The 23,014-nt window shown below is 36.5% G+C and overlaps 2 protein-coding genes across 2 annotated transcripts in view; one reads left to right on the top strand and one right to left on the bottom strand.

Annotated features, from left to right (window-relative positions):
* SNX24 (sorting nexin 24) overlaps window positions 1-7,013 on the top strand; it is a 74,447-nt gene extending 67,434 nt beyond the window's left edge. The window contains exons 4-7 of the mRNA XM_058169604.1: window positions 1,101-1,195; window positions 1,992-2,024; window positions 3,091-3,155; window positions 5,184-7,013. Coding sequence (XP_058025587.1) covers window positions 1,101-1,195; window positions 1,992-2,024; window positions 3,091-3,155; window positions 5,184-5,254 — 264 coding nt within the window. The 3' untranslated portion in view covers window positions 5,255-7,013. The remainder of the gene's footprint in view (window positions 1-1,100; window positions 1,196-1,991; window positions 2,025-3,090; window positions 3,156-5,183) is intronic.
* A 132-nt stretch (window positions 7,014-7,145) lies between these two features.
* On the bottom strand, window positions 7,146-19,943 carry PPIC (peptidylprolyl isomerase C). Its single transcript, XM_058169603.1, has 5 exons — window positions 17,948-19,943; window positions 13,336-13,449; window positions 11,547-11,640; window positions 9,416-9,600; window positions 7,146-8,268 (listed from the first exon to the last, which is right to left on the bottom strand). Exons 1-5 carry the CDS (start codon window positions 18,056-18,058, stop codon window positions 8,134-8,136), a joined length of 639 nt encoding a protein of 212 aa, XP_058025586.1. The 5' UTR covers window positions 18,059-19,943; the 3' UTR covers window positions 7,146-8,133.
* Between the last annotated feature and the right edge of the window lie 3,071 nt (window positions 19,944-23,014).

Raw genomic sequence — 23,014 nt, 5'->3', positions numbered from 1 at the left:
TCAATATATGCTATGCTTCAGGATAAACATTTTTCGTTAGATTATTTCCTTTCTGTGAACTTGTAAATTTAAAAAAATCATTTTTCAGTTTTTTTATAAAAACATTTTTTGTAATATTTTTTGGGGAGGGAAATGACTTGCATGGATCTTGAAACAGATAAATGATGAGTATTTTGATAAATGAGTATTTATCTACTATAGACAAGCTTGATGCTGTGAAGTTCCTCCTTAGCCATGAAAAGTCACTGAATGACTGAGCCAGCTATTTTTCACTGGCCAATCTTCCTTATAAGATTGCTGTGGGGGGAAAATGGGAGAAAAGAATGTTGTAACTGCCATTTTGAACTTCTGAAGAGAAGGCAGCATATAAATCTAGTAAATACTGTACATATATTTTGTGGAAACAGTCAAACATATAAAGTTGGTCTGATCCTCCTAATGAAAGGCTATTGTTGTTGTTTCTTTTCAACATCTTCTTTATTGGGCCCTTTTTCTATGGTCTATTTGCAGCCCTTGAATTAAGTTGAGCTGATCTCTTGGTCTATCAGAATCTTAGCTCAAACCTGTCTATCAAATTATGTCTTTTTTCTAGAGTGATACACTTCTCATTCTGTCCTTGTTAATAGTACCGCAGTAAGAAAGGATAAATTTTGATTGTAACATTTCCAAATTAGAAATGTTAGAAAATGTTTGATAAATGAGTATTTAACAACTATAGACAGCTTTAAATATATTGCTAATTGCTTCCTTATAAAATGATTATGGGTTACATCATCAATTATTTCTTATGAAATATATGGATTTAATCTCCACTGAACTTTGTATTGATTGTCACTTGGACTGGTGATCTTGCACTTAGTCAAGGTGTTTGAGATGAATCTGTGTGTTGTATGCTGATCTATCAAATCAAACACTTCCCTGTCCTTGTTAAGACACACTAAATCTTTCATTAATGAAGCCAGCTAGACTCCCAGATAATCAGAAGACTTTCCCCTGGTTGCTTTAATGGATAAATGTCTTTCAGATTCCACTAGCAAAATGACTTCTGGATGTGATCATGTTAGACTAAGTGCATTATTTTTATTATTATTTTATTATAGAGTATTGTTTTAGAAAATGAAGAACTTCCCAAGATGTTTCTTGATTTTCTCAACGTTCGTCATTTTCCTTCTCTCCCAAAAGCAGAAAGTTGTGGGTAAGAATTTTATCCAAACAGTTCAAAATGCAACAAATTACACTAAATTTAAAATTCCAATTTGTCTTTATTAAAATTTCATTCATAATTTGTCTCAACATGTCAGACTATTTCCTTAAATATGGCACTTAAAAATGTTCAAGAAATTCTTCAGCGATTCTATTTTGCATAGAAAACAAGGAAATCATTATTTAATATGTTTTGGCATTACCATGCTGAGACAGAGAATTTAATTTCATAGTATTTGGTATAATTTTGCATTAGTCTGATTCAGTAATTACTCCAGGTTTAGAACCTTTGCTGACAATGGAGGTGCCTTCTCTAGAAAGCTCTGATTTATTTCAGTAGAAGGAGTTTATGTATGTCTATATTCTTTGAAAAAAATACCATTTTACTGTACATACTAAAAATCATTTGGGACATACATGACTTCTGAAATGACACTAAAGAAATTGGGTGTGCAGGGTTAAATAGTCATTCTCATAAAATGGAAAACAGTTGGCATTAAATTAGAAGTTATTTAAAAAAACATTTACATTAGAATAATTTAAAAATAATTCGAATAGCTCCTGGGATGTATGTGGAGAAAGGATCATAAAAGTTCAGATGGCAGCCTTAACATGCAATTGAGCCCCTTTTTAATGTGGATTTTGGACACCTTTGGACAGCTGGCTACAGGAAGGCATAAGGTTGTGCTAAAACCTGTTTTAAAGAGAGTTAAAAGTTTTGCCATTCCTTTTGTGAAATATATATTTTAAATGTATATATTCTAATATTTTAACAAATTATATTCCAGTTCTTTTGAAGAAACAGAGTCCGAAGAATCAAGGTAAGATGTTGGTTATGATATATTCTTAAGAAGTGTTTTCATATGTATTATATAATTAATGTGAGATAATTAAGATAAGTATCTGTGCATTGCAACAGATAAGAAGATCGTATACCCTTTTTTCATTTTTAACACGAAGCAGCATGCAGACAAAGATTTTAGGAGCCACTATTTTATATTGTTCTTTTGAAATGAAAAGGATTCTAAACTGCTTATATTGAAGTTAATCAGACATTTAACATGGTTAAATGTACTCATCCACAGTTAATTTTGAAATGGAGCCTAACAGGGTATTTTAAAGAGGATTTATAACCTCATTATGTTATATTGGCTCTTATCTGTCAGTTTCTTTATCTTAAGTGAATTAACAGTTTTGCATTACATTTAGATTTCCTTTTTCCATATTTTCTCTGTTGGTATTTCTGAACCAGAAAAATCTAGACTTCCCTATACACTGTCTACTATTGTAGCAATTCTGGTTTTGATGCCTAAAGATTAAATTTACATGCATTTAATTCAGTTTGTGGTACCATTTTCCTGCCTACAGATCTATATGATGATACGGGTTTTCCTTCTTTATTTACATATTTTGTGTAACAGCTGGGAATGAAAATTATGATACTTTAAGTACTAAATCCACACAAGGTCTAGCAGCTGAAAAAAATTAATGTTGAAGTCTTAAGAAGGAAAAAAAGGAATTGAAGTTGCTGACAACTGCAATCTTGAACTACTTGTTTTATCCTGAGATTATTTCCAGGCAAGCTGAATAACAACCAACCCAGTTTTTGTACCATGATCATTGGTCCTCTTGTGAAAAATTAAACCTCTCTGGACTCAGCTGGATTAGGTTCTGAGTAAATATACCTATTCCTCGTATTATATGTGATCTTCTACATGTAAGCATTATTCCTGGATGATGGATTTTTTTTTCTTTCCCATAAAACTGATTTATATATATAAGCAGTATCCCTAACCAGTTCTACTGCCTTACTTTATCAAAGCTAGTTTGTAATGTATTTGGTTTAGTGTCCCTCGATGCTGATATTCCTGTTCTTGACCTTTACAGCAAACTGTCCCACCAGCCTGTGTTGCTGTTCCTAAGGGATCCATATGTCTTGCCTACAGCCAATGGTAATCAGACCTGTCATCTATTAACAGCTCTTTACTGATCTGCCCCATACCACAAAAACCACATTGTTATAAATGTATGTTGAGCTAAAATTCTAATAATTTGGTAATACATCAGGAGTTATTTTAATGCTGTTTAAAGTAATTGCTGAAAAATGAAATTTTTTTGCAGACAGCCCTCCTACAAATAAAAATTAAAAAGATATTGTTATCTTGGCTCTCTCCTACATCAATAGCAAAGCTCTTGGAAGTGAATTTCAAATGGAATGGAATCTTGTAGCACTGCTCATATTTTGATAAGGATTATAAAAACAAATAGTTGGATGAACAATCTTGGATCTGTGTTCTTATATGTGTTATCTTTTTATTGCAGCTTACAATATTTCACATAACCTTTGCTAGTTTCCCCACACATACAAAAAAAATATTCCCAATATCCAGTGATATCATGAATTAGACTGAAAGGATCAAAATTAGATGTCTCCATTACAGCTTATGTTCAAACTAAGTCTTAAACTCCCTTCCTCTTTAAGGTATAAAATGAAGAAATACCCCCTATATTTAATATTAGTCCAATATTCAGTTGTTTATTGTTTTGTGCATTTTAAATCCAATGATATAAATTAAATTAATAAGGTCTTGCCTGAAATGGAAAAACATTACTACCATTCTATTCACAAATACTGTAAGTTGGAGAAGGGTAGGGAGATTCTTAAATCTTATAGCTTTAATGAAATTGTTCAGTTTTTAATCACTTAATGTCTCCTTTTCTGAGCCTGGCATCTCACAGTGCAAGCCCATTGTCTTTTCAAAAATCCCATTCATTTCAATACTTGCAAGCAAGTCCTAGTTCTATGAAAACATTTCCAAGGTAAAGATTATTAAAATGGTGCCATGCAAAGTAATTTCTGATTTCCGCACTTCTGGCCTGGAAATTAAAAGTATAAATATGAATCTTAGAAAGTGAAGAAAGCAGTTGGCTTTATTGTACTCAAATTTTCATACTGTGCTAGTGCTTTATTTTCTGTTTGAGTGTAATCTTAACTTTACAAAAAGCACTCAATATAGCATGATTTGGAAAAGGCAGTGACTATATGAGCCAGGGAATCAATTATTCCACGTTAATAATACCAATTCAAATCTCTTATTTCTTTCCCAAAGAATAAGAAAGTGTAAGGGGCTTTACTTTCCTCAGTTAACAGTAACTGGCAAGATTAATTTAACAAATAAACTATTACAAGAGTGAATAATTAAATACCCTTTCTTTTGTACTATACCCCAGCCCAGCCCAGCCCAATAAATCACAACAGCATGTACATTCTAGCCATAAAAATTAAGAATATATATAACATTGAAAAGTATTATCTCTAAGCACCAAAGATAAAATAAACCTCAGTCACTTTTTTTTTTAACTGAAATTTCCCTTCTTGTTAATATTTTGTTTTAATTCCTGTATCTGTTGTGGTGATTAACTTTGCTTAACTTCTTTCTAGGACTTTTTCCAAAAGTTCTTAAGATCAATTTTAAAAAAAAAACCACCTAAAAACTTTGTCGTTTTCCTGCTCTAGAGATGTTTGTGCGACAACATTAAGCCTCTTCCAGTCAACTTGGACAAAACTGCTGTAAACTATAGTGGAAAAACTGCCGCGGACTATTCCCAGTAGAAATCTTGGAATTCCTTCAAGTGTATTGAGATTTTGTTAGAAATTGAATTGCCAGTGTAATCCATCTTCCTTGTGAGAAAAGATTCAGATAAAGAGCTGGAGCCTAGCAGCATTAAGTATTAGAACATCCCTTTAAATCAATAAGCTGCAAATCTGGCAGTGCATTCAAGCAATGCCCAGGGCTACACTAAAGTGGGTTCCTGCTGAAACAGCATTACTAATAACAAATTCTGAGCACAGATAAACAGGGTGGTGATGCAATATCCTAAATTATACCAGGCTTTGCCTTGTTAGGTTCTACAAAAACATTTATATTGTATTGACATATGTAAGAAAGCAGTTTTTCTTCTCTCTTCTTTTCCCCCAGATGACTTTCCAAATGTAGTTATTGAAGGCATTCTCCATGGATTGTTTTATCCTCACCTACAACCCAGGTAGAAAATGGGTTTTCATGGAAAATAATCAGAGTAAATTCAAGTTGTGTTCCTCAATGCAGGGTTTTGAAGGCTTTTTTTTAAAAAAAAAGTAGGTCAAAATACTGAAGCATGACACTTGTGTTCAAAGATGGAACTTTTGGGATTTTTTAATTGTATTACTAAAAAAATGGCTGCTTTTCAAGATTATGAATTGGGAGACAACGCTACTCGGTTGAACCTGTATATTAAACTCTAAATACTTACATTTTAAAACAGCTGACAATGCCAAATTACACTAACTTTCATCATGTATTTATAATTTTTGTGTCTGTGATAAATCATTATCCTAATTCATTTGTCTCAGCATTGTATCCACTGCTGGCAGAGGATACATAAAATACAATGGCATGTATGGCTAAAAATGTAAATGTTAAAAAATAACTACCAAAACTGGAGATGCAATATAAGCTCACTGTATCAGTATTTCTAATGTTATATTATGTAAGTATTATTTTAGGAACAGAGATGGGTATATGCTAAACGTTTGGTTCAGTTTTAATTTATGTCATAAACTCAGCTGCAATGCTTTTATTAGCCTATGCTAAATGTCATTTTGAAAATTTTGTTAATTTCTAACCTTTTGTAATAGAAATAATAATGAACATGATTAATAAAAAATAATTAGCCAGTCTAGGGGCAATTCAACTTGACTATCCTGTTTGCAGCTCCTGGAACTTCTCCTAATTTTATCTGCTAAAAATTGAACAGCTTCCCAAAGATTTGAGATGGAAGCACATTAAAAAATGTACTCAAAACTATACAAATATGCATTAACACAATTTACAAATAAGAAACCATTAGTAGGCTCAGGAAAAAAATTAAAATAATGCTTCCACCCAAATGTATGGTAAAAAATTGGCCCATTTTGACCTCAACCCCAAAGGTTTGTCTGTCCCATCAACTGCGCAAATGAACATTGTTTCTCAACATGTGAAATTCAAAATAATGCCAAAATCACAATGAAATAATGAACGTGTGTAAAAATACTATCTTGTTGGTCATCTATCCATCCACCATTTTGTCAGTTTTGAGTTCATGTACCCTAGCTGGGTAATATTTAGGATGGAGCTGTAACATACTATGCTTCTTAACATGGACGATTCACGTCACCATAACAATTACAATTCTGTTCCAATGGGTACCTGGCACAGCAGATCACGCTCTAGTTATGCTCTTCAAACACAGTTGCAGTCAAGAGGTGTTTTCCTATCTCTCAGTTGTCCTGGCAGATCATTCTCTGGGCAGCTTTAGGTTGGCCACTGGTATGAACTTTAACCAATGTTAAAATGACTTCCTGAATGCCATTGGGGATTTTCCATCTTCTCTGTCAGCGATACTGTCAAACCTTATCAAGCAGTAGATATTATTGCTCAAAGAGGCAACAGCAGGTGCAGACAGTACATTCACATCCTCTTCAAAGCTGCTTTCCTGCCTCGGATCCAAATACTGTGAACCTGTCAAGAAGAGACTTCTTAAAAATACCTTCATCTTTTGAAGTCCATTTGCCTGTCACCCAGGAGAGAACTTTCTCCAATGCTGAACAAAATTCAATTCCCTGTTTCATTCAGCCCCAACATTTTTCGATTGTCTTGAAATAAGTCTAGACTGTTATGGTCAAGTCTTTTCACTCTGAATTGGTTTAATAGTGAGGTGTTCATGTTTTTCTTCTTATTGTTAGCTTGTAATGAATATGGACAGAAATGTGGAAAATAATTGATGACAATAAATGATATTCTTGTCTTCGTGTATGTTAATACTATTATGTCAGGTATAGAAAATGAAAATATATTTACATCTTTTAAAACTAATTGGTCTTGGATTAGTAAAAAAAATATGCATGACAAAATAGAGCATTGCTTTAAAACAGGCGGTTTTCACCAGTGGTTTAATATTTGTACATAAGGTAAGTAAACAAGATTTAAATGATAAAATTATAAAAATAGTATGTAACTATAATGACATATGGCTCAGGGGCTAAGACGTTGAGCTTGTCGATCGAAAGGTCGGCAGCTCAGCGGTTCGAATCCCTAGTGCTGCCATGTAATGGGGTGAGCTCCCGTTACTTTTCCCAGCTTCTGCCAACCTAGCAGTTTCGAAAGCACGTAAAAATGCAAGTAGAAAAAATAGGGACCACCTTTGGTGGGAAGGTAACAGCGTTCCGTGCGCCTTTGGTGTTCAGTCATGCCGGCCACATGACCACGGAGACGTCTTCGGACAGCGCTGGCTCTTCAGCTTTGAAATGGAGATGAGCACCGCCCCCTAGAGTCGGCAGCGACTAGCACATATGTGCGAGGGAAACCTTTACCTTTTATAATGACATATTTTGCATTTTGGCAAATTCGAACCAAAGTTGGCTTTTAATAAATGATATCTATGTATTGTTGAAAGGTATGATGCAAGGTATTTGTCATGTCAGTATAATTTGTTCAATTACATAGTAATTCTTCCTTATCTATTTTCAGATTTATAAATTAGGAAATCCACACAATATGTGCTATAGAAGTGCCAGTTGAATAAGGAGGGTTTTTTGATCAAAGTTTTAAAATTACTAGGCAAAGACATTAAAAATATTCATAAAATGGCTACTAATAAACAAAAAACAAGGGGCTATAAACATTTGTAGTGTATACTGTAAAAACATCTGTGTCGATCTCTTTAAATCAACACTTATGAAATGTTTTACCCTAGAAAGGCAATATTGATAGCATTTCCTCATTTAAAACCCAGGTATTTTCTGTTACCTGCAAGGTCAAGTTGTACAGTCTCTACAAAGTATTTTCTGATAGAAGCCTCACACAGTGATAACCAGACGTGATCGCAGCTCAGTTGCTCCTATTTCTGTCAACTTCTCCAATCATCGACTTCAACCACAAAAGGTTCTTTTACATCAATTTTTCCACTGTTCATGATCACACAGTCCTGAAGAGGCTGGTCGTAGTCATCTGTGGCCTGAAGTTCAATATCATGTACTACAGACTAAAGAGAGAGTGGCTTTTGATGAAAAGGAAAAACCAATTATGAAACACACAACAAATAAGACACATGTTGTACTCTTAAATTTTGTGGGATTTTTCACTTTAGAGGTTTTTATATCTCTACATGCTCATCACCATGGATGCAATCTATTTCTCTGTCCTAGTGGTTTCTGCAACAAAGTACACATAAGGAAAGGGAGTAGAAAAGAAAAATAAAACAACTCCTTGACAAGAAATTCCTCATTTCCAAGTTGTTTACATAAATGGCCTTTCAGTAAAAAAAAATCAACTCTGTGCCTCAGCCATGATCAGATGTAACAGTAGGGGCTTGCCTTCTAGGAGAAACTCAATTTGAGAGAAAGCTGTCTCCTTTGCTGTAGCTCTGTAAAATTGCCGAACATCAGAAGAATATGAACACTGTACAACCTACAAATCTTATTGACAAATAACAAAATTAAAACCCCTCCTTATATTTTTCAAACAGAACAAGGGTAAAAAATTCTTGCTTGATGCTAAAAATAAAACAAAAGGTAATTCTCACCAGCTAGGGAATTACACAGCCCTTGTTCCATCAATAAAAGGATGTTTTATAAATAAAAGGATCCCTCACATCCAGGACATAAACTGTTTCAACTCCTACCCTCAAAACGACTATAGAGCACTGCACACCAGAACAACTAGACACAAGAATAGTTTTTTCCAGAAGGCCATCACTCTGCTAAACAAATAATTCCCTCAACACTGTCAAACTATTTACTAAATCTGCACTACTATTAATCTTCTCATAGTTCTCATCACCAATCTCTTTCCACTTATGACTGTATGACTGTAACTATGTTGCTGGCAATCCTTATGATTTATATTGATATACTGACCATCAATTGTGTTGTAAATGTTGTACCTTGATGAACGTATCTTTTCTTTTATGTACACTGAGAGCATATGCACCAAGACAAATTCCTTGTGTGTCCAATCACACTTGGCCAATAAAAATTCTATTCTATTCTATTCTATTCTATTCTATTTTCTCTAAGCATCATTCACTTTTCACTGGAAATAGGCAACTGATACACTTTTAGAAACAAAGAAACTTACACTCAGAACAATATTCTATTTCTAATAAGTAAAAGCATTTCAGATTTACCTACCATTCCATCGATGACTTTTCCAAATACTACATGTTTTCCATCTAACCAGCCAGGCTTTGTTACAGCAATGAAGAACTGGGAGCCATTAGTGTCTGGGCCAGAATTAGCCATGCTGACCCAGCCAATGCCATAGTGCTTCAGCTTGAAGTTTTCATCCGGAAACCGATCTCCATAGATGCTTCTTCCTAGATAACAAAATAATGGTTTTCAACAGAAGAAGCAAGATTATAAAAGCATTGTTTAGAAAGTTTTACAATACAGGACACTCGCTGGTAAAGGTAAAAGTAACATATGTGCTAGTTGTTTTCAACTCTAGGGGGCGATGCTCATCTCCATTTCAAAGCCGAACAGCCAGCACTGTCTGAAGACGTCTCTGTGGTCATGTGGCCGACATGACTAAATGCCAAAGGCATACAGAACACTGTTACCTTCCCACCAAAGGTGGTCCCTATTTTTGTACTTGCATTTTTTACGTGCTTTCGAACTGCTAGGTTGGCAGAAGCTGGGACAAGTAACAGGAGCTCACCCCGTTACACGGCATTAGGGATTCAAACCGCTGAACTGCCAAACTTTTGATTGACAAGCTCAGCATCTTAGCCACGCTGGTAGAGCTATGCAAAATGTTTTTAAGAATGTAGTCAGACTAGTTTAAGGGAAGTTGTTGCCAAGCAAACATTTAAAAGTATGAATAGATATTTTTTGTGTGGATGTTTGTTTCAATACACAGCATATCATATATGTGCAGGATGGTGCACAATTCAACTTTTTTATAGTGTGACATGCTTAAAGAAAAAAGTTTTTATTTTTATAATATGCCATATTTATATATATATATATATATATATATATATATATATATATATATATATATATATATATATATATATATATATATATATATATATATATATATATATATAGGTCTTGGTTGTTGGGTTTTCTCCGTGTAAAATTGGAAGTGTCTTGGCAGCGTTTGACGAAGTCTCATTCGTCATCTTCAGGCTTCAGCCGTGCTTCTGGGAGCAACGGCTGAAGCCCAAGCTGGCTGAAGCCTGAAGATGACGAATGAGACTTCGTCAAACGCTGCCAAGACACTTCCAATTTTACACGGAGAAAACCCAACAACCAAAGACCTATATACAAACACCGTGAAAACCTCAGAAAACAACCAAAGACCTATATATATATATATATATATATATATATATATATATGTATATATATATATATATATATATATATATATATATATATATATATATATATATATATATATATATATATATATATATATATATGTTTTCTGAGATTTTCGCAGGTGTTTGTATGTAGATCTATTGTTATTCGGGTTTTCTCCCACGTAAAATTGGAAGTGTCTTGGCGACGTTTCGACGAAGTCTCATTCGTCATCTTCAGGCTTCAGCTTCGTGCTTCTGGGAGCAATGTGTGACTGCAGCTGTTTCTTCCTTTTTAACTGCTAGTGGGGGTTTGAACTGATTGGGTGGGAGCTTGGCTGTGCTCTGATTGGATGGGGGTTTTTTGGTGCTCTGATTGGATGGGGGTGTGTCCTCTTTGGGTGGGGTCTTGGTTGTGCTCAGATTAGTCTGAGCTGCAGGGGGATTTGAGCTGGTGAGCTGCACAGCTGCTGTCCGGCTTCGTGTTCGCGGTCGTGCCACATCTTCACCAAGACACTTCCAATTTTACGCGGGAGAAAACCCGAATAACCAAAGATCTACATAACCAAAGATCTACATATATATATATATATATATTTAAACAATGGTAGATAACTTTAATGTGGCTTGTTTATTCATTTATTTTTATTTAATTTCTGTAATCTTCCGTCTCAATTAAGTAACTCTGGCAGCAAACAATGCTAAAACAATTAAAACTGTCAAAAATAAACATATACAGCAACCAAGGAAATTATCATAATTGTCAGTGAAGCCAAGAAATGAGGCCCTTAATTCATAGCCAGGTTTTTAAAAGCCTCATGACAGGCTAATGAAGTTGAGGCCATTCTAATCTCTGAAGGATGGTCCAAAGGGCAGGAGCTAAAACAGTCAAGGCACATCTTCTAGCATTTGAACCACCTTGCAACGTGAATATTCTCTAAAGAAAGCAGTGTTACCTCCAGTACCATCTCCAGCCGTAAAGTCACCTCCTTGAATCATAAAATCTTTGATTACGCGATGAAATTTGGTTCCTTTATAACCAAATCCTTTCTAGAATTTAAAATGACACAATTGCAGTTCAGTAAAGTTACTAAAATTAACGATCGATGCAATTAAATATTTAACAAGACAACTATTGTGTGTGTGTGGTCATTTAATTTAAATGAGGGGAAAAAATCAGAATATCCTGTTAGTGATAGTCAGTTCTACACCCACCCAAAGCTTAATTTTGACCCATCCTTTCTATATCAGATTCAGTACTGCCATGCTTCTTATTTCTATCTTGAATGTTCATCATTTTACTCATTCATTGTATTTTATTAGATTTGGAAGGCCACTTGACTCTCTTACTTGGTGAACTGGATGACAGCCATCATCCAGTTGACAGCCATCAGACCCAAAAACACATTTTTCTCAAAGAGGTCAGAACACGGCTCTTTCAGTAAGAGGAATTTACTTATGGTTTTTTTCCCAAAAGAGGCCAACCAGAATCAACATTTGTAGGATTATAAACATATAATGGTATTGCTGCTTGATGCTATGATGTATGATCTCCTTAGATATTTTTTTAAAGATCAATCAACAGGATATTTTTGAATGCCTAATGTATATAACTTCTTGTTTGAAACCAACAAAGGAAAACATTTCTAGCTCAGGGTTGAAATGAGGCTGCTCTTTGGGCTTGGTTGCTTTCTTGCAGACATTTTGTTATCCAAACTAGGTAACATCATTAGTGCTAGTCAATGGTACTACCTAGTTTGGGTAATGAAACATCTGCAAGAAAACAACCAATCTCAGAGAGAACCAAGGACCCCTGCTTGTTTGAGAATCAAGTATGGGAACAAAACCTAACATGCACTCCAGACTGAGCAATGAATCCTGCCGTCAAAGAAAATTTTAGAAAATAATTCTATAGAGCAAAATCTTGAGAATTTGGGGTGGCTGTGGTTCTATAGCCAACTCTTGCACATTCTAAGATTTTGACTTTTTTACTTTGTATGTGTCTCTACATGAGGTCAGACAAGACCCTCCTTTCCATTCCCACTATAAATTTAGTGCTGAAAGGTTTAGCTGGAGATCATCCCCCTAAAGAAAGATAAAAGAATTGTTCCTGACAGTAACCTGCCAATGCACCCAATGCAGTGACCAAATACGACAGCCTTTCATTGAAACTGAAGGGAAAGGCTTACTGTTTTTCTGATGACTACACTGTCATAACAACCAGTTGCTACTTCTATTTACAAATATCAACATTTGGGTTTGGGGCAGTGGTGAAATCCAAATTTTTTTACTACTGGTTCTGTGGGCGTGGCTTGGATGTGGTGTGACTTGGTGGGCGTGGGTTGGTGGCGTGGCAGGGGAAGGATACTGCAAAATCCCCATTCCCATCCCACTCTGGGGCCAGCCAGAGGTGGTATTTGCCAATTCTCCGAACTACTCAAAATTTCCGCTACCGGTTCTTCAGAACCTGCTGGATTTCACCCCTGGTTTTGGGGGTTTGATAAACCAGCTCCCTCTCCCTCTGCACCGAACCAGCCAGGCTTGGAGTTTGAGACAGCAAACTAAACGGAAATGGAAAACTTGAACTTTTTCTTATCACTAGAAAATAATGGATTAATCACTACTAATCAGTCACTACTGACATTAGATAAATAAGGACACGTGATAAAATTATTACTATTAGTAATTACATATATTTCTTTCCTCTTAAATATGAAAACAAAGCTTTTTTAAAAAAGCTCTTACCTCTCCAGTTGCAAGTTTAATGAAGTTTTCTGCTGTCTTGGGTACTACTTTCCCAAACAAGCCGATTACAATTCTGCCAGCATTTCTGTCACCAATCTGTATATCAAAGAAAACCTGGAAATTTTCAAAAGTGGAAAAAGGGATCACTTGTCAATATGATATATCATCTTTAGGCTAGGCTATTTATTAGTTATTTGCTAGAAGATAAACAGTTGTATTCTAATATGCTTTTCAGGTTGTAGAAGGAACTTTTCTAACAAGATCTTTGAGCAGAAAAAAGTCTCTTGATTTATCATTTCTCAATGTTTTCTCCCACTTCTCTGGACTATATAACACGGAGATGGAAAGACTCACTTTATCAGTCTCATGCTACCTATTTCTGAATGTAAAGAAATATTAGCTGCACTTATTTTCACCACTAACTATGTATGTAAACCAAGGTTTATACTTTTATAACCTTTCTATATTTTGATTTCAGGGGTGTATCAAGTGGTTTACAAGTTAAGAAATATAATTATAATTAAGCCATAGAGCCAAATGTAACAATTCCTGACTCCCTAACATAACTATTCTTCAATATCTAGCCATGCTTCACAATAGTCTAAGCTGTAAATCCTTCCCTTTATTGTTTTTAAAGTTCCTAATTAAGATTTAAAACTGTGTCTATTCAGAATGTTCAATTCTCATTGGACTGCATTTGGGTAGTAAAGGGGTATTGGGTTTATCCACTTAACAGAGTTTTAAAGAATAAATTTTTTCAAACTTCATCATTTTGCATCAAAACCCCTATTTCTTAATGTTTCTCAGTGGTTCTATTTTGGTTCCTATCAATAGTCAAGCTATCCAAGTTCACTACTAAAGGAAGAAATATTCAGTTACTACAGTTATAGAATAGAATAGAATAGAATTTTATTGGCCAAGTGTGATTGGACACACAAGGAATTTGTCTTTATTATTAATCAGCAGTTTTTTTGTTGTTAGCTATAAAATCATGTCCGATCCATCACGACCCCATGGACAATGTTTCTCCAAGCCTTCCTGTCTCACTGGAATTGAGCCCAAAATTTATGTTGTTAAGTGAGTTTTGCCCCATTTTATGATCTTTCTTGCCACAGTTGCTAAGTGAATCATTGCAGTTGTTAAGTTAGTAATACAGTTGTTAAGTAACACTGGCTTCCCCATTGACTTTGCAAAAGCTGATCACATGGCAACTCCCATAAATATGAACCAGTTGCCAAGCATCTGAATTTTGATCACATGGCCACGGGGCTGCTGCAATGGACGTAAGTGTGAAAAATGTTCATAAGTCACTTTTTTCAGTGCCATTGTACCTTTGAATAGTCACTAAACAAACTGTTGTAAGTCGAAGACTAACTGTATTAAGTGATAATGATTTTTCACTTAACACATAACTACTTAGTTTAAATGTTATGGTTTAGAGAGGGAGAACACTACTACTAGCATTCCCTTTAAAAAAAATAAAAATGACAATAAAAAAACACGCTGTTACCTAGTGAATACATATCCTGCCCAATTACATAGGATGTTGCATATAGTTTTATTTCTCAAAATTACCTGCCTTCCCTACACATCATGGTCCTGGCGAAAGCTAACTCAGGAACCATCTTGTTCTAAATACATCAGTGTATCCCAACAGGCAGGAGGAGTATTTAGGGACCCCATCAATTAAGATTTTAAGATCAACCAGAACTTTTACTGGTGGGGTCTCTGTCACTGCCCCTCCCTAATGCAATATCTTGCCCCCAGAGGCAGTTGGCACTCATTCTTTTGATCTTCTGGAACAGCATGTAGACTTAGCTCTGCCAATTGGCATAAGGATCCAAGACGGAGTGGTCATGAGCACCCACCCCTGGGGTATTTAAGGGCTGAAGGCGCCCCTGCCATCTTTTAACTTGATTGTTTTTATTCTGTTTGTTCTTCACTTTGTTTTAATTTAGCTTTTAATTATGTCTCATTTATATGGTTTTATGGGTTCTATTTGTAAGCTGCCCAGAGTCACTTGGATGGTGAGATCGGCTATGTTTTAAAGTATTTATAAAATGAGATTCAAGCTCCACTGACTGTCCATTGGCTAGAAAGCAATACACAGAAGAATATTAAGCCATGATGGATGAACTTTATTAATTGATACCAGAATGTCAATCTTTTTAAGATCACAGTTTCCATTGGGCTATGATCTCATAATGTCTGTCCTAAGCTCTCTTTCAGAAATATGTTAGGAAAGCAGAATATGAAGGAGGGCTGGCAAAGCAGAGAAATAATTCAGGTTTCAGGACTCCAAAATTAGAACCCAGGGTTAAAGGTAGGGGCTCTTGAGTTTGGAAGCACAGATGGTTATATGATTACATTAACTGCATATGCTGCAAAACAGGTATAAACATTAAGTGATATTAAGGATGCATAAATATATCCATTACTCTTTTATGCTTTTCTTTTAAATGTCTATTTCAAGAAAAATCAGGATTCCTCATCAATTGGTCCTGATCTGATATCTATTGAAGCGTGCTATTTATTATAGTGACTAACTCTACGCAGTAAGGGAATTACAAATCCCCCCAAGTTCTGCAGATTGTCAAATGTTAGAACACACCTGGCTTTTGTTCTTTTTTGCTCCAGCTAAATAACCAAGGCATAGCGATATTCCGTATTTCTACATGAAATCAAACCATTTTCCAATGGTCTAATTAAATACCCTAATATTTGAGAATAATATAAACATTTAGACAATTAGTAAGAAGCAAGTGCTACGTCAGGTCTCTTTACCAAGATTTGTTAATTACAATAAAATATATTTCTTTCTTTATTCAATTTCTATAGCATCCCAACTCAACTAAGTGGGTTGCTTAAATTATGTTTATGTTATCTTCTTTTTAATTCAGAAAACCACTAGTTCATTTTTTTTTGAATAATTAATTCAACAGCATTGCATCACACATAGTTCACACCAAGCAGTAAAAGATTTTCACTAAGCATGATTTATGAATAGAAACAATGAATAACCTATGGGTTTAAAACACTAAAATATAGCTTGAAAATATAGCTACTGGTTTCATGGTTATAGGCAAATAGGAACAAATATTTGTGTATTCTTTTTGGTGCTCCATTCATACTCTAGTCCAGGGGTGTCACGCACTGGCCATGTCCACCCCTAGTCTAGTAAAGGCGGGGGAAGGTGCGATACATCACGTGATGACGCCAAGTTGTCACAAGTTTGACACCCCTGCTCTAACCAGTTGACTGAGATACAAGGCAAGAGCAGCTAAGAAAAAAATAGCTAAGCTACTTTGTTTCATTGCAAATGTTTTTTCGCAATTACTATGTACCTCTAATTCTCCCCTTCTACCATGAAATTTCATAAAGTAAAAACGAATTGAATACTCTTGCCCTGAAACTACTCCTTCAGGGCAATCAAATTTTAAGAAAAACCAAGAATAATATTTTTTAAGCTGTAAGGTTGAACAAAAGTGAAACATTTGTTAAGTGAGTTTGCTTCATTTTACGACTTTCCTTGCCACAGATGTGAAGTGAATCATTGCATTTGTTAAGTTAGTAACCTGGTTGTAGAGTGAATCTGGATTCCCCATTGACTTTGCTAGTCAGAAGGTCGCAAAAAGGGGATCATATGACCCCAAGACACTCCAAGTGTCATAAATATGAACCACTTCCTAAGCATCTGAATTTTGTTCACGTGACAATGGGGTTACAACTGCAACGGTCGTAAGTGTGAAAAATGGTCTTAAGTCACCTTTTTTTTAGTGCCATTGTAACTTTGAACGGTCACTAAATGAACTTTAAGGATTACCTGTATCATTCCTGTGATCCTTTGTGATGTCTGCTTCTTGAGCTCAAGGGCTGACATGAAGTGACAGACCACCTCAAGAATGTCAGCCAATCTTTAAAAAGTCTAATGCCTCCATCCTGGTCACCCATAGGCTCCTCCAAGCCTTATTCCACTATATCTTAAGGACAGCAGTGCTGACAGTACCCAAAAGCAACCTGTTACTGGGAAAGGGGTGGTCAAGTGATAAAGTCAATGAAGGCACAAGAGGGATGGGCAGAGAGGAATATACAACTGGTGCAGGTAAGATCATCTTTATTATAGACTTTTTATTTTTTACTGTGGGCACCCTGGCACACATTAAAAGTGAAATTCTGTTGCCTGTTCTCAAAATGCCCACACATACATAACACACTATATTCATACACGCGTATATACCGTACACTCATAAATAAATCCCTGCCCATCTTGAATGCACAGCGGAAAGAGAAAGGTTGAGAGTTGGTAAGGTTGATATTGCACGGGGGGGGGGGGGAGAGAAACCCTGCATGGTTCTGCCATTCAAGCGGGGTTTTGTAGATGACGCTGTAAAACCCTGCAGATCATGAATGAGGAAAAAACGGAAAAGAAACAAGGCAGGCGAGGAGAACCGCCTCTGAAAGCTTCGTGGCTAAGGACACCGCACGGCTGGAAGGCGTTACGCTCCCAAAGTTAACTTTTCAGCCTCTGCAGCGCGTGGGAAGATGGGAAAGGAAAGGGAGGGACCACCTATCCCTCCTGCACTCTGGCTCCTCGCTTCAGGGCGATAGTCACCTTAGCGGTCACGGTGGGTCCTCGCTTTCGGACGGCTTCGGCCCCCGGAAGGCGCTCCCAGGCGTCCCAGAAAAGACAGAGGAGCAGCAAGCGCGGCGCCAAGCGACCCATCCTCCAGTCCTCTCCGCGACGGGCCAGCGCCTGCGCGGCTCTCCCTCGCGGCTGACACTGTGGCAGGGGCGGAGCGGCGCGGAGGGAAAGGCGCGGCCGGCGCTTCCAGTCGCGAAGGAATCGGTTTCCATGCTATCGGTCCGTGGAGGGTCTTCTTTGCCTAGTCTGGAGGGTTCCGGTGGCTCCCGGCTGCGGATGCGCGTGCGAAGTACCGGATCTGAGCGTGGAGCCTCATTCAAATACCATCTTGGCTTGAGGACATTAAAATTAGAAGAATTAGAAGTACAGCAGAGCTGGAAGGGACCTTGGAGGTCTTCTAGTCCAGCCCCCTGCTCAAGCAGGAGATGCTATACTATTTCAGAGATGTGACTGTCTAGCAGCCTCTTCTTAAAAGCTTCCAGTGATGGAGCGCCCACGATTTCTGAAGGAAAGCTGTTCAAGAAGGCGGAGAACTTCTAAGATGGGCCTAACCTCCCGATTTTGAAATGAAATAAATGAGCCTTATTATTGCTTTTTCCCCCCCTTTCACCCGAAACAAATAAGATGTTATTCAGAGGCAATTATGTATTGTGTTTTACTCTAAATATTAGTACACTGTTAATAGCCAGCTGATGCAAGAAAAATATAGTGAATTTCTCCTATAACTTAAAATATTTTTTAATATAACATAACATGTTTAAGTAGGTTTGTGTAAAACCTACTGCAGCTTATGTTACACTGTGGACTGTTCCTATCCAGGCTAGGGAGGCAATCCTGTCTTATTTCAGAATATTGCTTTAGTTTGCTCTGCTCATCACAAAAGATCCTCAGCATGCCAAGGATAGATTCCAAACCTCTGGAATTGATTCTGGCATTTTATTTTTAGCACACAGCTTTCTCCTACAAACTGTGTGTGTGTGTGTGCACGCGCATGCATGTGTGTTTGTACATTTCTTCTATTCAATGGCATCCATTTCTTGGCATGGTTTTTAGAAGTGGTTCGTTATTGCCTCCTTCTTAGGGCTGAGAGAAAGTGAGTGGCTCAAGATCACCCAGCTATCTTTGTGCCCAAGGTAGAACTCATGCTGTTTTGGTTTTTAATCTGATACCTTAATCACTACAGCAAACTGTCTCTCTTTATATTGTTAGGCTCTTAAACCCAGTAAAGGTCCTAAAAGCAAGGTAAAACTGAAAACTTAAAAAAAAAAGCATGTTTTATTTCTTGATAATACAATTCTGGCTTCCTAGTTAAAATTCAGCACTTGAATTTATTAGATGGAGAGTGAGAGGGAGAGAAAGAAAGACAAACTTGTAGCATTATGAAATAAATGTCTCTGATTGTGATTTTTGCCCAATTTATATCATATAAATTAGGCTATAGGATATTGCAAGATCTGAACAATCAACAGGATGATTACTAGGATGCCTGGAATAACGTTTTAGAAACAGGAAATGTTGAAAGAAATCAATGTCAAACAGATGGTACCTTCTAAATCATTGACAGCCATGGTTTTAAGCCAGATTTTGTTTTTGTTAACTATCTTAGATTCTCTCACAGGAGTTGGCCCTTTACTTACAGGCCAGAAAAGACAAACAATAAAGTTACAAGTAAACTTAACACAGTTGTTGTTCAAGATTGTGATATATAATATCAGCATATAAACCCTGAACAGTTTAATGTAAACATGGGGCACAATTTAGAAGCAATTCAACACTTAGAATAAGACAAAAAGAATTGGGTATTGAAGCCTTTGCAAAACTGAATCATCTTGTAATATTCTTTGCAGATATTTTCCTGACATCTTTTTCTTAAATGTTTTTTGCTTTTTTGTTTGACATACAAATAAATTATAATTATTTATTGACAGTTGCTATTTTAACAGATGACACTGATTGATTTTGTAACATTTTGCAATTGAATGAAGTACAAAGAAAGGATATGTTTTAACCATATGATGCTATGTTCCACTTTGTGTGAAATAAACAATATTTCCATTAAACCCTTTAAACATGTCTGTGTGCTACAATTTATCTTACAGATAAAGAAATATTTCAACAGCAAACTCTAGTAATATATTATATCCTTCCCATAAAAATACCATGACTGTGACACAGTAATTCTGTTCAACTTCTCTAGCTCTTTTCAGCCACCACTATTACCAACAGAATGTTAAGTTGTAAATCTTAGCAAAAACTTTTACTTATCCTTATTCAGCTGGCATTCATAAAGCTATAGTGGTAAGTAAAAGACAGGATTTTCAGAGTAAGTCAATATTCCTTCATGCAAGGCAAGTGGGTCTCACTACTGTTTATCTTACATGCATGCAATGGTATATAGTGTAATTGCCCTTCTGCCCCGCGGTGTCTAGAGTGGGGCTGGTGGGGACGGGACACAAATAATAAAATAAGCTCTTTTTGTATCTGCATTGTGATTTTTCACACAGAGATATAAATGAAAGAGCTGTTTTCATCTTGATGAAAACATTGGCTCCTATGGACACTAGATTCTTTTCATATGGCCAGCGGGTGGGTTGCACGATGCATTTAGTTTATTAAATAATTATTACGTGAACGATCTGGTTTTGCATAATGCACTGAATTGATAGGCTTATATAAGGCAACAAAAATGTGAAATATGTAAATATAGCCACCAGGTCAGATTAAGAAAATTGAATGAACCAGTTCATGGGATCAGAAATTAACTTCAGAGTTTTAAAAAAGGATAATACATTATCCAGTTACGTGTCATTAAATATTTTGCTGCTTCATACCTATCTGTTCAGGGAGCTATAGAGCATCATAAATCACAGCACTTTTTTTTCAACAATGATGGTTGTGCAGTCAGATGTTTTTTTAGGTTTACTGGTTATAACAGACACGCAGAATGACAAAATTATATTGATAAAAAGGCACTAGTGCCCCAAATATCCAAAACTGAATAAAAATTTGTAATATATCCTTTTTTTGAAAGTCTGCTTATAATTAAAATCAAAATTTAATCTAAATTGCTAAAACGGTGTTTATCGTTGGCGTGGTTTTCATAGTATTTTACAAGAACAGAAAAATTCTATGCACAATTTGATATAGTTATTGCATGAAGAAGTAGACATGTAAGATATGTACAAGTGATTAATATTAATTTACTATATTGTTTAGATTTGTTCTTCAGGTTATCTTTCATTTTTCATTTACTTTATTTGTATAATTTCATAATTAATTTGTCAGCTGTTACTCTTTGTTTTTTAATTTGTTTTGTAAATTTTGTTTTTTCTGCATTTCTCTTTTTAAAAATTGCAATAAAATTAAAAGAAAAGAATGTTTCTGGACATCAAAAAGCATCGTTGTCATGCTGATGATTTCTTCGTGCCTAAGGCAGGTCTAGAAATTTACAGTGTCCTGGCTTCAAGGCCAACACCTTAACCACTAAACTATATGTGCTTTCTTAAAAACTGTCTAACATCCCTTGCTTCCATACCCCATCGCCAATTAGACAAGCCAGCATCCCAGTGATGACCATTTGTTAATGGTAATCACTTTAAGAAAAGAAAGTTACTAGGCCAAGTTTATTAACACATTCAGCAGGTTCTGACCAGTTCTGGAGAACCAGTAGCAGAAATTTTGATTGATTGATTTATTTATGTTTATAATTACATTACATTACATTTCTATACCGCACCATCTCCCGGAGAACTCAGGGCGGTTTACAGCCAATGTTAAAATACCCAAACCAATACAATATAAATATAATAAATAACAATATTTAAAAACAATTAAGAACAAATATTTACTGGCCGAATCACTAAAATGGTCAAAGACTGATTAAAACCCCTTAAAATTTCGCTAAAATATGTCTTAGGCTAGTCCCGCTCGGTGAAATAGTAAAGTCTTCAGTTCACGTTTGAAGGCCCGGAGGTCGGGGAGTTGGCGTAACCCGGAGGTAGCTTGTTCCATAGGGCTGGTGCCGCCACAGAGAAGGCCCTCCCCCTGGGGGCCGCCAACCTACATTGTTTGGTCGACGGCACCCTGAGGAGGCACCCTGAGGAGGCCCGCTCTGTGGGAGCACACAGATCGTTGGGAGGCAATCGATGGCAGAAGGCGGTCTCGCAAATACCCCGGTCCTAAGCCATGGAGCGCTTTAAAGGTGGTAGCCAGCACCTTGAATTGCACCCGGAAGGCTACCAGCAACCAGTGCAGGCCGCGCAGGATGGGTGTTATATGGGAGCAACACGGTGCCCCCTCTATCACCCGCGCAGCCACATTCTGGACTAGCTGGAGCCTCCTGGTGCTTTTCTGGTGCTCTTCAAGGGGAGCCCCATGTAGAGAGCATTGCAATAGTCATTGCAATAGATTAGGTAAATGCCACCTCTGACTGGCCACGCCGCCATCTATTCTCTGCCTCCCGAGTCCCAGCTGATTGGAAGGAAATGGGGATTTTGCAGTAACCTTCCCTTGGAGTTGGGCCCTCCAATGGCAATTTTATAGTATCCTTCCCCTGGAGTGTGGAGGAAATGGAGATTTTACAGTATCCTTCTGCCACGCCACCAAGCCACACCCACCAAGTCATGCCCACAGAACCAGTAGTAAAAAAATTTGAATCCCACCACTGAACACATCCAAGGGATGTTCGAGGCCATTGACACTGACAGAAAACTGACTGGAAATCATAGTCCTTTAGGATTCAAATCAGATGTTTGAAAGAGAGTGATTCTTTTCTATGAACCTGCTCAGACTTTCACTATCCCACTATCAACAGAAAAATCTTTGTTATGAGCATAAACAAATTCTTTTGGCTGCTTTCTCAGGTTCTTAAAAGATTCTGCCAAGAGAGCTCAGTTTAGCTTCCTCCATCACACTCCTTCATCAACAGGCAAAGCATTTTATGGAGACCAGCATTTCCCAACCTTAAAATAGATAGACTTCAATTCTGAGACTTAGTCTTCCTCTCTTAAAATTGCCAAGGTTGAGAAATACTGATCT

Source organism: Ahaetulla prasina, chromosome 2, assembly GCF_028640845.1.
Source record: "Ahaetulla prasina isolate Xishuangbanna chromosome 2, ASM2864084v1, whole genome shotgun sequence".
In the NCBI taxonomy this organism is placed as follows: Eukaryota; Metazoa; Chordata; class Lepidosauria; order Squamata; family Colubridae; genus Ahaetulla; species Ahaetulla prasina.
Note: the sequence above shows the minus strand (reverse complement) of the source record. Positions and strands in the feature narration are given on the sequence as shown.

Bases quoted from the DNA above. Each gene is read 5' to 3' on its own strand.
- PPIC (XM_058169603.1), bottom strand. From the start codon at position 18,058: ATGGGTCGCTTGGCGCCGCGCTTGCTGCTCCTCTGTCTTTTCTGGGAC. The intron at 9,601-11,546 runs GTAACACTGCTT...TTTGTTATCTAG, and splicing joins GGCTGGAGATGGTACTGGAG to GAAGAAGCATCTATGGAGAT. The intron at 8,269-9,415 runs GTAGGTAAATCT...CTCTCTCTTTAG, and splicing joins GAAAAGTCATCGATGGAATG to TCTGTAGTACATGATATTGA.